This window comes from Brassica oleracea, chromosome C4 (genome assembly GCF_000695525.1).
Source record: "Brassica oleracea var. oleracea cultivar TO1000 chromosome C4, BOL, whole genome shotgun sequence".
In the NCBI taxonomy this organism is placed as follows: Eukaryota; Viridiplantae; Streptophyta; class Magnoliopsida; order Brassicales; family Brassicaceae; genus Brassica; species Brassica oleracea.
Window position 1 is genome coordinate 28285329 of NC_027751.1, and position 18211 is coordinate 28303539.

At 38.3% G+C, this 18211-nt stretch overlaps 1 protein-coding gene, 1 long non-coding RNA gene and 1 pseudogene across 2 annotated transcripts; all 3 read right to left on the bottom strand.

Moving 5' to 3' along the window:
* Positions 1 to 650: 650 nt before the first annotated feature.
* LOC106341068 lies at positions 651 to 1313 on the bottom strand (annotated as a pseudogene).
* Positions 1314 to 1322: 9 nt separating this feature from the next.
* On the bottom strand, positions 1323 to 2569 carry LOC106341069. The gene is made up of 3 exons (XR_001269561.1): positions 2403 to 2569; positions 1645 to 2317; positions 1323 to 1551 (listed from the first exon to the last, which is right to left on the bottom strand). It is a non-coding gene; the product is annotated as an uncharacterized LOC106341069 (long non-coding RNA).
* Positions 2570 to 6402: 3833 nt separating this feature from the next.
* On the bottom strand, positions 6403 to 8550 carry LOC106339727 (agamous-like MADS-box protein AGL18). The gene is made up of 9 exons (XM_013778587.1): positions 8393 to 8550; positions 8047 to 8230; positions 7643 to 7754; positions 7509 to 7564; positions 7319 to 7418; positions 7188 to 7229; positions 7054 to 7095; positions 6814 to 6968; positions 6403 to 6706 (listed from the first exon to the last, which is right to left on the bottom strand). The coding sequence occupies exons 1-9, from the start codon at positions 8409 to 8411 to the stop codon at positions 6616 to 6618; spliced, it is 801 nt and encodes a 266-aa protein (XP_013634041.1). The 5' UTR covers positions 8412 to 8550; the 3' UTR covers positions 6403 to 6615.
* Between the last annotated feature and the right edge of the window lie 9661 nt (positions 8551 to 18211).

The window sequence follows — 18211 nt, forward strand, 5'->3', positions numbered from 1 at the left end:
GTTGATTAATCTGATTTGGAATCCCTAGTTTTAAATTTAATAACTAGGATAGTATTCGCGCTTAAAAGCACGGAATTACGTTTTTTTAATTTTTAGTTTGGTTCTAGTTCAGTTATAGTTTTTGATTTCAGTTCAAAAATATAGGAACCATTCAAATAACTTTGTGAGAAATCTAATAAAATTTTGAGTTAAATTTAAATGCGTGAATCTAAATATGGAATTTTCGATTTTGATTTTGGATTAGGTTGTTATATTTTCAATAGTTTGAAAAAGTATTTACATACTTATATGAGCGATATTTAGTTTTGTATTTTCTTGGTGTTTTGTCGGCCTCAGAAAAGTGGTTAGTAGAATTTTGTATGATAGCGTTATTATCTTGCCTAGACAAATAAGTTATCTTTTTTTTTGAGCAACGCCCAGACAAATAACTGGTATAAGATCACGATTTATAAAAATAGAGTTAGTTCTAAAGATATAGTTTTTGGCTCCTGATAAAAAATATTACAAAACCAAATTGTGTTAGAAATCAATGATAACACAAGTAAACACTACAAAACGTAAGAACCGAAACAAGTGTAGTTAGTGAGGTGTTGGTTTGGAAAAGAAACATACGCGGTGGTTTCTTGACCAACACCTTGAGACCCTGGTGCTCTATAATATTCTGGCTGGCTTACCAGCAAGTTGTTGAGTCCTCCTGAGGCCACCAGTTGCACCTAAGAATGCCTTGAACTGAGCATCCATCATACTGAACCTTGTTGGGAAGCCAAAGACAAACGCATCAGCTTCGGCAAGGTCGTTGGAGGTGATAAGAGGAGCATCACTCTTTGGCGGTGCACTCATTTTAGAGAGCAGATCTTCTTGGAGCGTCCCTGGTACCTGTCAAGAACAAACTCTTAGCTCGATGCTTATGTATGAGTGTCTTCTTGTTTCTTTGAGAGGATGCAAGTAAAATTTAAGGTAGCTGAAAACATGAATCTGAGATGATAAGTGTTATATCACTCAAAAGATTATCACATAGCCTAAAGAATGGTGGCAGATAAATACATTCACAAGTAAATAAAAATATAGAGATATATTTCCTCTTTCATTCAGACATAAGAACTTATTTCTAACTTCACCTCCTATTCTGTTTCAATGATTTCATTATCAGTTTATGTGTCTCATTGTAGCCTAGAATTGTCAGATATGCTCCATAGAAAAGCCAGTAAAAGAGTACTGACTGACCAGCCATAGTTTGGCAACGACACCATATCAACAGAAGCAGCACCTTTCCTAATCTCTTGTGCTAGTTTCTCCACATGTATGTACATTTAGTAGTACCTGTTACAGTTCACCACACTTGTTAACAATGGATGAATGGATCTCCAGTTCAAATCCAAACTCAATCGCATTTCTCCACACGTCCGTACATTGAGTAGTACCTGTTACATATATTCAATAAGGTAGGCATTACATGTACACTCTACAGCCATCTACCCAATCATATTTTTAAAGAATCTAATTGTCTTCCTTGTTAGATATTGAACACTGGAGAAATTCTAGGCTTTGAACCTACAAAACCAAAACCAAATCAGGAGACATTAGGGCTGTCTCCACAAATTTAAGAAATATAAAAGAAAAAACGTAAAGTGTTAATGGACTCACGAACTCATGATGGTTGTTGAAAAGGAGATTATCATGCTATTTCTCTGAGTTTCATCTCGAGGCACAAAGACTCTTCCACTTTCTCAGCCATTATAGAAGCTCTAAGCTGTTGCCTCTGCCTCTGCTGAATCCTGCAATAGATCACTAAAAATCCTAAGTCAACTTTCGTTGAAAAATGGAAGGCAAACAATATCCTAATATAAAGTTAAAACTACTATACTGAGAACTTCAAATTATTAATCAAACTAAAGAAACCCAGATCGAAAAATCGAAACTTTACACGATGTTAAGTACTTTGTAAGTATCTGAATATCATCAACTGATGTGAGCTTGTTGTTTGAGACTTCCGGTACCCGTAATTTAACCAACGTTAAATCACGGTATTAAACGTTTAAAAAATACACTGACCAATCAGAAAATTGGAATCAAGACTTCCATTAATGATTGATTCGTAAGAGGTTAACGATAGAAAACTATCATCATTTTTCAGGGATGAACTGGTCACTACGGAGCTGCCTATGATGGAAAGCTTGTATTTGTGACTCGTCGCTCTATACTTTCCGGTTGCTGGGGTTAAAGCGAAATTCTCGATGAAACACCACTGACCAATCTGCATGTGTTTCTTGGCACGGGGAGTGAAGACTCGCTTACATGTGCAGTGTATCTTATCGCCCTACGTTAAGCATATAAACATAGTTAAAGAGTGGTATTAATCAATTATGAGAACACAATAATTAGCAAATATTTTGAACACTTACCGTTGCATCTGCGAGAATGAATTCAGGAGTGTCTCCACCACCATACGATGAGTGTTGAGTCCATGAGTGCAGTGCTTTGATTTCAACCTTCCATCCGGTTTTGAATGGCTTGACAGCTCTCAAGAGAGTAGTTCCATTACCATTAGTCGATACCATTGCTATATGAGTGTTTGATGTTTTTTGAGGTGTGAATTGTATTATGGGGCTGAAGGTTTATTTATAGTGTAGCATAAGATTTTTACGATCGCTAGGTATATTCTTTTTTTTTTTGCATCAACTAATTTAATCGTAAGTCAATTGTAGTTAGTTAAGATATGAAAATTTAAAATATAGCAAGAAATTTGTTAAATTCCTAAATCGGAATATCAGGGATAGAATAATAGAGTAATTAACAGATTTAAGTTGTAAATCTAAGAAGATATATACGAATAAATATTGAAAAGTTTGTATAGATTTGATCTAATCTTTAATCCTAATGGTTAGAATATTCCGGTTATCTAATTTACAAAATAGGTAATTTATATGTGCATTATATCCTGTATCTTTATTTAATAGTTTATATGATTCAAGAACAACTATAGTTATAGTCGACATTATTGATGTATCGAGGTTGCATGTATATTGAAATGAAGTAACATTAAATTTATTTGAATATGAAATTCTTCAATCATATTGATATATAACTGCATGAAATGGTTTATTATACAGAATTCAGCAAATAAGTCATGCAATTTTAAGGAACGGTGAAAGTATAGGGTAAAAACTGGAATGTGTTGGTATTGCAGGTGCAGAGTGTGGTAACCAAATTAAAATAAATTTTTAACGTTGGTTTTTTCTAAGTTGGATACGAAGTTATAACTTGTCTATTGTGGTTTGGTATGGAAGTTGGTATTAAAGGTAACCGAAGTAATGTGTATTTCTATGTTGGTTTAAATTAAGTTGTAAGTTAAATTATATTCAAGGAACCAAACATATTTACATGTCCAAACACATACTATTCTAAAGGAAGTCCAAAAATAAATGAGAATTTGTAAATGGTAGATAAATTTTAGGAGTCTAAATTAATAGAGTAGTTCGGCGCAAGAAGAGAGAGAAAGTAAAAAATTCAGAGGGTTTCGGCGGTCGTCGGACGGCGCGTGAGCGTACGTACCGCCGCCGGAGCTTGTGTTCTTTCAGATAAAAGAATCAGGTTTCGGTCTTCTCCCCGTCTCTGCCGGTTTCCGTCTGTCCGAGCTCTGGTCCACCATCAACCGGAACGGTTCTGGTCCTAGAGTAACGACGCGGTGGCTGAAAGGACGGCGCGGTCAAGACTTTAGTGTTTGGAATAATATCTCCGGGAGACGGAGGCTCCCATAGATCCGTCGCCGCCGGTCTTTTGTCTCCGTGGCGGGGAAGCTTCTTCAGTTCTGTTGTCATCAGATCTAGTCTCCGGGGGGTGAAGGCTTCTTCAGCTTCGCGTCGCCGGCTTGCGGCCCCTAGTCTTTAGGTTTTAGTTTATAGTAATCGTTTTCTTCGGTATGCGTTTGGTTTTGCTGTTTCTGTTGTTGGTTTGTTCGTCGGAGGAGAAGGAAGTGTTCCGGTGGAAGGGGTGAAGATGCATGCGATTCCTCTAGTGGGTGTTCTGCGGTTAACGACGATGGATGAGATCTCGCCTCGGCGATTGAGGCTCTCCGGCTTAAGTGGCCCAAAGATGGTGGAAGGTGAAGAGTGACAGAGCGAAGGAGCTCCGGTTTGGTCGGGTGATCTGATGGTTAGATCTCCGGCGTCGATGAGATGCGGTGGTGACGCGCTGACCTCGCGACACGTGTACCCTCGAGGGAGAGGATGGCAACACGTCTCCAAACGACATAAAGTGGGATCTGAGAGGCGGCCGACTTCACTTCGCTAAGTTTTTAGGGTTTTCTCAAGTTGGGCCGTAGGTATTGGCCCAATTGGAAAAAAAAATAGTATGCCCTAATCGGTTGTTGGGCTTTTGTTTGTATGTTGTACTGGACTTGGCCCGCTTTCTCTAAATATTAAAAACCTTTGGCGGAAAAAAAAAATTAATAGAGTAGATTCCAGAATATATAATTATACAGTTATTAAATGTTACTAGTTTGTAGCCTTTTATGAGATATGATGAATACGGTCACATGTTTATTGCCATCATGAATCATGAGTTGATAGACGTCCTTACTTAATTGTATCGAGCCTTTAAAAAAGAGTATCATGTGATTATGTGTTAACAATAAATCTATTGATTACCACGTTATTAAAGGGTGTGCGTAATAAAACAAAGTTTGACCGTTCTCACACCATGCGTAAACATTGAAAAGTTTAGGCATGTGTAAATTACCTTCACCGGTTTAACCATTACCTTACTGTTTGAAAGGGATTATTTTACTTGGACTTTTGAAATTTGTTATCAAAAACACATGATTTGCATTTATGGACTTCTATCTAATTTTCAATTAGACAGTAGTGCATTTAGGAATTGAAGGCCAAAATAGTTAGCTGAATGGCGAGTAATGAAACTGATTGAACCAACATCTTGTGTTGAATACTTTTTTTTGTGTGTTGAATACTTAAATGGTGAATAATTTATGGAGCTGTGTGAATTTTACAAACAGAAAATGGTTTCAAAACAAAGCCCATTTGTGTCTCTGAAAACAAATTTTGCCAATCAGTTATCAAGAATTTTCCTACAGAAATGGCAAAATACAAAAACAAATGTCAGATATGTGACTGAAAGCAGTTGGTAGGGTGTTTTTTTTTTTTTTTTTTGACTAATTTTGAGTTGGTAGGGTGTTAGGCCCAGTTCATTAAATCTGCCCCCTTGATTACAACTAGGATCCGTGATCAGACGGTAGAGCCATGAGGAAGGGTCGTAATGAATAGACCAACGGGGTTTTCGTCTTCTTCTATTATTAACGGTATAAAAATCAAAAGCTGGGCCCATTAAATGGTGATTTGACTTTTGTTTCTGACTCCATGAGAACAAGTGTGTGTGTGAGTGTGTTGAATGCTGACGGTGGTGGATCTAATTTTTTTATTGGAACCTTCTGACGATGATACTGCACACGTGGTATCGCTTCTTCTGCAGATTTTGTGCTATATGATTCTTCGATCTTTCCACAATTATTTCTTTTTAACTATATTATTACCAAGTTTTATGTCAACTAATCAAATTTTTTTTTAAAGACTAGTTTACTATTTTCTCTGTTCCTGAAAGTAGGATTTTCTAAATTTATTTTTTGTTTCAAAATGATAGATATTCTAAAATTTTAAGATACTTTTATTAGTTAATATTGAAAAGTTGTATATTTTAAAAAACATTAATAGAAAATATTTGAATTGGTTATATATTGATTAGAAAATGTATAGTAAAATAAATAATAAATTCAATTGTAAATATTTATTATATTCTTAATATGCGTAAATACTTTAGAAAATCTTTATGTTCCGTATCTATTAGCTACTAACTACAAACTACATTAAGAAGCTGATAAAGCATCAAATTACATAGAACAGAGCCCATTAATCTTTTACGGAATGGAGTATATTTAAAACAATTAAAAGCTTCCAACTACACTATTTTAATCTAACCAAAATTTTACTGCTCATTAAAAGAAGTTGGTAGATCACAACTTGAGTTACTGACAGCAAATAAATCAACTTGGTACTTTTTGGCCGCTTGGAAAACCCTCTGGTGATTTGTTCCTTTCAATAAAAATCAGAAAATTTCATTAATTTTATTTATTGCATGGGTCTGTGCAGCCTGTCCAGACTGTTTCTAAGCCATCATCAAGCTGTCTAGATTTGTCGGTGGCCTAGAGACATCTGAGCAAAAAATCTAGTTTAAAAGCCCAAGAACACATTGCATGGCCCATTATGTAACTGTCCCAGACGTTTGGGTTATCTCTAGTCGAGCAACTTTGTTTAGGACCATTTACATTTACAAATAGACCATGCTCTTGTTTTAGATGTAAGGATTATCCAAGTGGATACACGTTTTGAATTGTTCTTCTCCTGATTCATTCTCAACTTCATGTTTGATATATTCTGTTTCTTGCTCTAATAGAAACTGTTATCAGAGAAACTAATGTTTTGATTACCTAAAAACATAAACTCTACTTGATACGATATACACCAAAAGAGCAGGCATGAAACAAAAAGGAGAATGCACAATAAAACCTCTACTAAACGCCATAATTAGAAGAATGATTGATATCAATCAGTCAGACGCCACTTGACTTCCAGAGTTATCGCAGGGCGGTTCGATCTTTGGCTTCTTTCTCTTTGCAAAATACCCCGTTGAAGACAGCCTAAGAAAAGCCAAAACACACAAGTTTTTTTAAATATAATTCTCAGAGATCTGAACAGAAGAGCAAAAAGCTTGTAACACAAGGTAGGGCTTTTGTTTGCAGCTTACCCCAGCTGCAAGGAAGTGTCGGAACGGAGCTCCTCGTTGTCATTTTCGTCATCATCGTCGGATGAAGAGCTCTCCGGCTCTGCCTGCGGACTAGAGAATTGAGGTATTTCACTCAACGGTTTTGGCCCTGATGAACCTCTCGCCAACATGTCTATCTGAATGTACATTAGCTTTGAACTCAGTGGAGATATGTTGAAGACTAGACTGAGCTAGTGTCAAGGACTTAAAGTAAATCTTTACCTGTTTACGCAGAAGCTGGTTCTCTTCCAGAGCTCTCTTCTCCTGGTAATCATAAGCAAATGAAACACAGATCGTGAGATGTAACATAGTCTAAGAACTGATGATGATACAATTTGAGGAGCTTTGTTCTTTACCTGTAACCTAGATCTTTCTACCTGGTTGAGCAAGAGTTGTGTCTGAATCAAAACAAAAACTTTTCAAGTCAGAGATGGTTCACAGATCGGTTTTAATCTTTTGAAAAAAGAATGATCTTTGTCTTCTTCACCTTTCGATCCTTGACGCTATGCAAGCTATCATTCAACTGGTTCTCGAGAGAAATAAGATCCGAGAAACCCATTCCCTCAAGCTCCTTACCCTTGAGTCTCCTATAAACAATGAACCAAAAAAAATGAAAAGGCAGAAGCTTTAACACAAGCACAAACACAAGTTTCTTGTCCAGGGAGACAGAGGCATACTCAATAGCAAGCTGTAGTCTCTCAAGTTCGCTCCTCAAAGACTCATCATTCCGCAACTGCAGCAACCCAAGTCCATGTAAGTAAAAGGGCTAACAAAAGCTAATCACTGCTTATAGATAGATAGACACACATACCACATCACCATTTTCTTGAGAAGAACAAAGTAGAAGCTGTTGTTGTTCTTCTCTTTGTCTATGACCAGCCGTAACAGCATTGTATCCATATCTAGACAGAATATGCTCCATACTTGAACACATTTGAAACAAAACAAAAAAACTCTCCTTTAATTAGTTTCAACCAAAATCACCAAAAGCCTCTAAAGATTGCTTCTTCATTCTCAATCTCAGATCTTTCTCAGACAAACCCAAATCCACAGACACAATCACGAGTCCTTAAACAACAAAACCCTAAGATGACATATGGACGCTTTGCTCTGTTTTCAAATCGCTTTCTTTAGACACAGAAACCCATAAAGCTAACCTTTTTACGAATCACAGATGAACCCAAAATCAACAAAAGACTCATCTTTTTTTTTTACCTGCCGCTGGAGAAATCGTAAACCTTGCCGGTGCTGGAGAAGACGATGACAGCGATCTCCGCGTCGCAGAGGATCGAAAGCTCGCTCGCCTTCTTCATCAGCCCGTTACGTCTCTTGGAGAAAGTCACTTGACGACTGTTCACATTCTCAATCTTCTTTATCTCTATCCTTCCTCTCCCCATCTCTGAAACAATCAATCGAAAACAGGGGAAAACAGAGAGGGAGATAGAGAGATTATACTAAAGCCCTTTGTTTTAGAGATTTTGTGTATAAAGGAGTTTTGATTTTGATATGACAATTAGGAAAGGAGGAGGAAGGAGCTAAGGAAGGAAGAAAAAAATATTACCAAAATTAGGGTATTGCATAAAAAAAGATGAGAGTTACTATAAGTAGCAGTTTTCCATTTTTGGTGGCTTTGCTAATTTGCTTCTTCCTTCTTTCGGAACTTTCTTCCCCCTTTTGTAACGCCTTGTTTGGTTTGGCTTCTTTCTTCTCTAATGCTTAGCTGCTTTTCTTTTTATTTTATTCTTCTTATATACATAGAAATCATATAATATCTGGGGTTTTCTTTTTTTTTTTTGCGTTAGCCTTTTAGTTCATGCTTTTATCACGGTGTTAACCTTTTTAATTAATTCACAAGGAGATGTAATTTCTATTTTCTTATAAAAGTTGACCGTGTTTCACGAAAATATTATATCAACTGTTTTGGTCATAGTCAACAGAAAATTTAATAAAGTGTACGAATAAATTAAATTTTCCTATTTTGTATTTTTGGCAACATGATAAGTCGTATTCAACAGTGATATCCTAAAAGAATATATTCTGTTCATCTTTACAAAATTTGAAATCTTATCCCCAAAACCTTATTTCTTAACTCTAAACCCTAAATCCTAAACTCTAAACCATAAACCCTAAACCCTAAACCCTAAACCCTAAACCCTAAATCCTAAACCCCACTCTTTAACTCTAAATCATAAATTTGTGACTTTTGATAAAACATTAAGTGTTATTTTTGTAACTTTTGACCTTAATTGCTAGTTTAGGAACAAAAATTGATTTAGTGCTATTTTTGTCTTTTTCTCTTTGTTTTATCTATAGCAAAAGCAAATTTCCTATTTAAAGAAAGCTTTCTATTGTAACCGAAAACGTACATAGAGAACGTACATTGTCTTTTGGAATTATCCAAACAATAGGAAAATACTAAAATGGAAAATAATAAATCTCTGGTTGGCATTTTTGTCAACAAATAAGTTGAATGGAAATATATTTTTACAAATATGAAAGTATTTAAGTAAATACATATTAATACAGCTCAACACTTTTGTTTTACAATGTAAATGACAATTTAAGTTTAAGATATGTATCCAATTTTGAAATTTTAATTTGGCTAGAACCATTTAAACCTGTCTAATTTTGTTAACGTAAATTTCCTATGATAGTATTTTTAGTCTATTTTCACAAAAATAATTTTTAATTAAAAAGAAAAATTACCAAAATAAATTTTATTAAAAATACCCTAAGATACTAATATATACTTAAGGTTTAGAGTTAAAGGGTGGAGTTTCAAATTTTTTAAAAATTAAAATTAAAATTTTCAAGAAAAATGCTATTTTGGTTATTTTTATAATTTTTTTGGTGACAAAAACTTAAAAGTTTATTTGAGATAATTGCCTTTTTTAAAGAGAAAAAAACAAAAATAGCACTAAATCAAGTTTATGTTCCCAAACTAGCACTCAAGGTCAAAAGTCACAAAAATAACACTTAATGTTTTATCAAAAGTCACAAACTTAGGGTTTAGAGTTAAAGGGTGGAGATTAGGATTTAGGGTTTAGGGTTTAGGGTTTAGGGTTTAGAGTTTAGGGTTTAGATTTTAGGGTTAAGGGTTAAGGGTTTAGGGTTTAGGGTTTAGAGTTTAGGGTTTAGGGTTTAGAGTTGAGAAATGAGGTTTTGGGGATAAGATTTCAAATTTTGAAAAATAAAAAAATTAAAATTTTCAAAGGATAAACTTAGAAATGTGCTATTTTGGTCATTTTAGTTTTTGAGTGCTATTTTTGTGATATAAACTTAGAAAGGTGCTATTTTGGAGATTTGCCCCTTTTTAAAACACCTTAGGCCGGACTAATATGTGCCCAAAAACAAATGGAAAAGACACACTTTGCTATCTTTAGTGGTTGCCCCAAGGAACCTCCTCTCCTATACGTTTAAGTTTAATTACAGGAACGCATTAGCGTGATTAGTATTTCTTTTGAAATTTACAACCACCATTCACAAATCCAATTCGAAAATAACATGACTTCTTAAGGTTTTTTGTTGTTTTTTTCTACGAAAGGGGGAAATAAATTAGTCGTGGAAATTTTCATTTTGTTTCATAAGTTCCTAAAAATGTTTTTCCCAAAAAACGTTCACATAAATGAATGAAAAAAAAAACAGAAAGCCACTTTGGGATATTGCTAACTCAAGAGCGGTGGGTTGATATGCAGTGGTGACTGGACCCTCGTTTTGTTGTTAACCATCACTTACAAAACAAGAAAATTTCTCAAAAAAAAATCTCTTAGTTAAATTTAAATACTGAATATTTTGATTTTGCACCAAACAATATTCATTTTGATTAGGATAAGATGATGTTGTACAATATTCAATTAAACAAAAAGCCTTTAATATGTTCATATAATTCGACATTAACAATTTAAATAAAAAGTACTCCCTCCGTTTCATTTTACTTGTCTTTCTAAACTTCGACACACAAATTAATAAAACATTTAAATTTATCTATTTACTAGATAAAAACATCATTACCAATACACCTAACCAAATTTCAACCAATAAAAAAATAAATTAGAATAAAAAATCAACAAATTTTGCATGAAAATCATAAAATGACACTAATTTTGAAACGAAAATTTTGCTATAAAATGACATCTAATTCGAAACGGAGGGAGTACAATTTTCACAAATTTTGAAAAGTGTCCATACCACTGCAAATGAATGACATCACATAATTGATGGTACACACACCAATTTTCATGTTTTTTCCCATGTGCATAACAAAAATAGACGTAAAATTATCCTTTCAATTCATGAATTTTTTTTTGGCAACCTGCGAAAAATAAGAAAACCAACCACTTGTACATGCAATTTCTTTCGGACTAGCATTAATCAAAATATATTTCCAGAAAATAATAAAACGGAATGAAAATCACAAAAATATAGATAAGACTAAAAATAGAATATTCTTCTTATAGAGATATGAAAATCTTTCACAAAAAGGGAGTGGTCGGCGAACAAACCCATCCATCTCACTACGCCGGCGTTGGTGGCCTCTGCACCTTCGCCGGTGGCTCCCCTCTAAACCTTTCCTCTTTTCTATTTGCTCCCCCCTCAACCCTTTGTCCTGTAGCCATTTTGTCAAACCCTAGAACGCCGTCGGAGTTTAACGCCTTCGATTTGGAGATCCAGTGTCAGATCGGAAGGATGGTGGTCGTCTCCGGTGTCTAGACGTCGTTGTGGTGTCAAGGGAAGAGGTGGAGTCGGTTTTTCGAGTGGCTGGTCTGGCGGACAATTTTCAGATCTGTTTCCGTTCCGCCGGTAGATGGTCGTCGAAATGAGTCTCCTGTCACGGTTCTGGACTCTGGTTCTGCGGCGGTGTGAGGGAAGTCGTTGTCTTTGTTCTTCCGTGGCCTTGGTGCCTCGGCTTCGGAGTCATTTTCAACTCTTCTCAAGACGAGTCTCGATGGCTTCGGCCTTCAGGACGCACAGCGATGGTGGGTCTCTCAAGCTTGTCTTGTCGTAGTGGCGGTTGTATCAAGCCCGTATTTTGCATCTCTGGTCGGTAATTAGCGTGTTGATAGGACTCTTGTATCTTTGTGTTCGTGAGTCTTGATCGGTATGGACTAAGGTAGTAAGTGTTTTGATGGTTGTGACTTAGCAGTCTCTCTGTGAGGAGTAATGTTTCCATTGGTTGCTTGCCGTTTCGTTCTTCTCCTGTGAGTGTTTATGGAGAGGTTCGGTTGGCAAGGCTTCATCTTCTTCGTGTTTGGGTGGACTTCTTTCTTTGATCGTAGAATGTTTATGTATCCAAGGTGCGTGGACCGAGCAGCGTGTTCCCCTTGTCGAGTTTTGAAGTCTTTGGGTTTTGATCTTATCGTTTGGCGGGCGAGGCAGCACCGATGAGTGTGGTTTGTGTGCAGAAGTGGAAGGTACCGGGTGGCGGGCTATGGGCAGCAGCGGTAACCCCGATCATTGGCATTTTCTCCTTTCTAAAGACTGCTAGGTGTTATGATGCGGCTCTTGCGTAGATGTTAAATGTTTCTGTTTCTACCGTGGATCTAGTCCTATGTTTTATGTTTTCTCGTATGTCACCCTTGTGTGGGTTTGAGTCACCCCCGTGTGGGTTCTAGTTGCTGCTTCCTATGGATTCTTGGTTCTGGGGCTATTTCGTTTGGTCGCCAACTTTTGTATGAATATTGATATTTTGTGTATCAATGAATTTCAATTTGGGAAAAAAAAAAGAGATATGAAAATCTTTGTAAATAGAAACAATGAATATGTATATCTAATCTCTACTTTTAATATGAATCTTGGTGATTTAAAAACACACGGTTAAAATAAGGTAAAAAGATGAAAGGAGCAAATCATAACAGAGATCTTTTTAGGTATAAAGAGCAACACTTAGGCCTTTTAAGGCCCAAAAATACGTCGTCATGTGAGACGGTAAGTCGGTAAGAGTTTATTGAGATAAACGGCACTGGTTTTCGTTACGTAACCATGAAACCACACGAAGTTCCCTCATCCAAATCGACGATCAAATAAAATATGGAAAAGATTATGAACCGTCCAATAAAAACATAGACGGGTCCCACTCCATGGTACGTTTGAGATTATTACATTTTATGGTGCACCATCACACACCTGAATTCTCACCCTTTCTCCAAACCGTTTATTCTGTTAACTTCCCTCCACTTCTATCTTCTTCAAAACCTCACCTGACTCCATTGTCATTGATAGGGTTTTCTCAAGATGTGGGGCTTCGATGATTGTTGCAGTCGCTGTAAAACTAATGACGCGGTCGTGTACGATCACGTGGCGAAGAAGATAAGCTGCTCCGACTGTGGTCTTGATTTTGGTCTCTCCATCTCCGATGCTTTCTTTACCTCGCGTAACCCTAGCTCTATCTCCGTAGCCACCAGGCTACCACCTGTTGGATAATTCCAATTAACTTGAGGAACAAGTTAACTCATTAAAGTGAAGTTTGATGGGTTAAAGAAAAAAAAAACATATCGAGCTCATGAATGTTTCCATATTATTATTAGAAAAATATGTAGCTTCGTCCTATATAAAGAAGTCTCATGAAGAGATGTAACATAAAAAGAAACACATTGAAAGGTTTAGTTTTGAGAGAGTTTCTAAATCTAATAAGAAGTGCTAGTTATTATAATCTTTGTGTTTGTGCAACTTTAATTGGTATCAGAGCTCCAGGTTTCGAAGATCGTTTACAAGAGGAGTTGTAACTCGATCAAAACATGGGAGACAATAACAATTCTTAAGGACGTGATAAAGGTCTTGAGATGAAGAAGGACATACGATGTCCGATGCTATCATCGACCAACTACACCATATGGTCGATGCGAAAAAGTGATGCTTCGTTTATACGAAGTTTGGGATACGATTGATCCAGGGAGCGATGATGCAAAGAAGAACAATATGGCGATTGCTCTAAACTTTCAATCAGTCTTGGAAGCGCTAATACTTCAGATAGGAGAACATTATACATCGAAGAATATTTGGGAAGCTATCAAATCTCGTAACCTAGGTGCTGATCGCGTGAGAGAAGCGAGGTTACAGACTTTGATGTCTGAGTTCGACAAACTGAAGATGACAGACACAGACACGGTAGATGACTACGCAGAAAAACTTTCAGGCTTAGCATCGAGAGCAGCCGCGTTAGGAGAGATAATGGAAACATCGAAGATGGTAAAGAAGTTTTTGAAGGGACTTCCAAGAACGAACTTCATTCACATCGTAGCTTCGTTAGAACAAGTGTTGGATCTAAATTCAACGGGGTTCGAAGATATTGTTGGGAGATTGAAGGCTTTCGAAGAACGTATAAAAGAAGAAACCCAAGATGAAGGTCAATCGAAGCTCATGTTTGGAAAGAATGATATGCAAGATAGTGGAAGCCATAACAACTCGCGAGGAAGAGGCAGTGGTAGAGGTTATGGTGGAAGAGGACAGTGCAAGTAACCATATGACAGGCAAGAGAGAGTTCTTCTCAAACCTAGATGAGAGCATCAAAGGCAAAGTCAAATTCGGTGATGGATCAAACGTCGAGATTGTTGGGAAAGGTTCGATCACGTTCATCAGAAAAACATGGGAGAGAAGAGCACTCAAAGATATCTACTACATCCCAAGTTTTAAACACAATATCATAAGTCTTGGACAAGCAACCGAGATGGGTTGTGAGGTTAATATGAAAGAAGGCTTACTGTTGCTGAAAGATCCCCGTGGAAATCTATTAGTACAAGTCGCAAGGCAACCAAACCGATTGTACAAGATGCCAATGGAAGTTGAATATCCGAAGTGTCTTCAAATACAAGAAACTGGTGTTACATGGACGTGGCATGCGTGGCTAGGACATGTGAACTTTGGAGCCATGAAGAATATGGTAGACAAAGAGATGGTAGTAGAGATGCCTCAGGAGATACACGAGAAAGATGTGTGCAGCGCCTGCTTAGTTGGGAAGCAAACTCGGAAGACTTTCCCGCTTAAAGAAAAGAATCGAGCATCACACGCATTGGAGTTGGTACATGGTGACTTGTGCGGTCCGATATCACCACCAACACCAGCAAACAATAGATATGTATTCGTCTTAATTGATGATTACTTAAGATATATGTGGACGATTCTGCTAAGAGAGAATAGTGAAGCGTTCGATCGGTTCAAAAAGTTCAATGAGTATGTGGAGATCAAATGGAGCTAAAACTCAAGACTTTTCGCATTGATAGAGGAGGAGAGTTCACATCTTCTGAGTTCATTTGTTTTTGTGAAGAAAATGGTGTAACTAGACATCTCCCCGTATCATATACACTATCAACACACGTGGACGAAGAAAAACCAGGATCATTCAAGCTTCCTCATATCGATGTTACATAAGAAGGAGATGGTGATGAGCATCAAGATTACCAACACCACGAAGAGCAAAACAATAACGAAGAAGAAGAAGTTGTAGCATCCCCGATCCTAGATAGGATCGTCTGGATGGACCATGATGCGAGGAGACGCACGATCCAGGTCATACGACCTAAAGACAAGCGCGTCATGGTCCAAAACGTGGTTAAGGGAATCAGATAGCTGGAAATTAACCAAAATAAGGCAGAGGCAAGCTCATAGGAGCTTGACAAGCGAGCCAGTAGCTGGACGAGGTCCGGGTGAAGCTCGATGAAGTGAATGATCAGAATGGATCATGGGAAAACTAAGTTTAGGTCTGGAAATAGACTAAGGGACTTAGAAGGATTTGAGAAGATAAAGGAAGCAAGCTAGACACAGTGCATGACAGCTGGGTGATGCGGTAAGCAAGCTCGACAAGCTAGGTGAAGTGTAGTGCTGCTCGGTGTAGCTCACTGAAGTGTAGGTCAGCTCCAGCAGCTGGACTACTAGCTCAGTCAGCTGGGACAGCTGGGGAGCAGCTCAACTCAGCTGAACTGAGTGTTCAAGTCTTGGGCAGTTGGGCCGGGTCCGGACAGTGGCCGGGCCATGTGGGCGACTCGTGTGTGACGATGGGCTGGTGGGCTCTTGGGATTGAGCCAGGATCATGGGCAATCCGTGTAGGCTGGTTTTGGACATGTCCAGGAGTGGTTTGACATGTCCAGGAGTGGTTTGACAGTTCCAGGACGTCTGGTAACTGCCATAGGCGAGTGGGTGTGATCTGGACCATTGATTGAATCAATGGCCAAAAATGATACCGAAAGGGTGCAACCTTTGGAAAGGTAACTGCCCCTTCTTCTGAGTCTATTGCTCCATCCAAGATCAAGAGTGCTGTGAAAGCAGCAAAGATGCAGTTTTGTGGGAAATCACAAGGGGAGTTGAGAACGACCCTTTGATGGTGATTGATCATGGATGATCACGTCCTAGGTTTCCTCTGTGTCTTGGGAACACACGCAAATGGTCAAGAGGGAAGGGAGAAGGCCGGACTCCACTCTCAATGGCATGAACAGCCTTGAAGGCAGATGCAGTGTAGAAACAGATTTCATGGAAGTTCCATGGATGGGAAGTTGGTGCGACCCTTGAATAGATCTTATCAATACTGGAGGTATGTGAGAAGACAATGATGGAGGCGTGCTCTGGAGGAGCATGGTCGTACATGATAAGGGAAGGCACAAGATCTAGAAGGATCATGTATAAGGTAATACTTTATGATTACTTCCTTGTTCATGTTTCTGTCTCTTGTGGTGTGGTTAAGGCCAAGTATGGCACGCCCCTTGAAGACCATATATTTTGATGTAAACTAAGGATCCAGGACCTTGAGAAAAGGGGCGGATCTTAGTTGATCTAACTCATCCATGTGGGATGGTGGTTAGATGATATTCATTGGATAGTTATCCATGATGGATCATGGATTGATGTTGGGACTGATCATGATGTAAATCATTGATCCGGCTCATTGAGGAGACACATGGGGGTCCTAGTATTAGAGGAACCATGTGGAGTGCAAGGTCCAATTCGTTTGGAACCAACAGTAAGCAAAGGAGATGAGTAAGGCTAGTACTTGTTGGCATGGACCACAAGTATTGAGCTGGTGTATTTATTCAAGGAAGGCCGTGTGTGATCTGATCTTGGACAAGGATGGACGACCTGATCCATAGGTGATGGATCAAGGTGTCTGATCTGATTGATTAAGGGATGCACCGGTTGTAAGAGCAAGATTGATCGGGTTCAGTGGGACATGGTTCCATGGCCGGTTAGGTAAGTGTGAAGACTCATCAGCTCTGAGTCATGTGGGGTGGTTGGTTGATTGACTTAGGAACTGATGGGCATTATTAGTCCATGAGAGGACTTGGCTCCAGGGAAGCATATGCTTAAGACTTGATAGCACTGAACCATGGCCTTGGCCGGTTCAGGGATGATGTCCATGGCCTTGGCCAGACTGATCATGATCGGGATCCATATGATCTGGGTCGATTCATTGGATTCCGATTATGGCAATCTCTTAGTTGAGATTTATCATGAGTTTTCATGAATTTTAATTAATTTTTGGAGCACTTTTGGAAGTGGCTAGAAATGTAGCTGAAGACTTCCCAAAGGTACTTTGTCTGTAGGGATGGTTGGCTGAATGACTAAGTACCAAAGGGAAGAGTATATGTAGATATAAGAGATCTGTACGAGTAGATGGTGAGCTGGTCGAACCTACCTCACAGCTCTACCAGCTGGAAGAGAGTAGATGAAACCTCAAGTGAAGTGGTTAAGCTCAGCAAGCTGAATGAGCTAGCTAAACAGCTAAGTCAGCTGGGGCAATGAGCTAACAAGCTCCGTGGATGTGGAAAAGGTAAGATCTAGCAATGTTGCATAGATCTAGATATAATGGTTAGGGGAATGGAACCTCAGATTTGTATGATTTGATTTGGGTTAAGGATCAACCTTGGAGCTAGCTGGTAGTTGAGTATACTAACCATTAGCTGAGGTGATTCGACCAGACAAGTATTATATTGGTTGTAGACCAATGGTTAAGTAGAGAATATCCGCTGCGTATGAGTTAAAATAATCTAAGCTAGGAATGACTAAGGTAGTCTTAGGCTAAGGTCTAAGTTAGCCTCGCCTTATGGGCGACATTATAATAAAGCGCGAAATTTTGAGAGGTTCGGTCAGTGTATTGGCCGAGCGATGTGAGGTATCGCCCGCGGCTTAGGCAGCCGGGTCGGGGCCTTACAAGTTGGTATCAGAGCATGCTTGATTCTAGGATGTTTTGGTTGTGCTTGTTCACCCACACATCCGGACAAGTGGATGCTGATGGGGTTAATCCGCCAGTTTTGTTGCCGACTCAGCTGGAGAAGGTTAACAATGGAGTTGGATTGCCTATCGTCCAGCTCGACCCTACTGAGGATATGAGTAGGATGAGCTGAGCTGCAGCTGGAACAAGAGCTGGAAAGGGGAAAATGAATCCTTTCATGTTGGG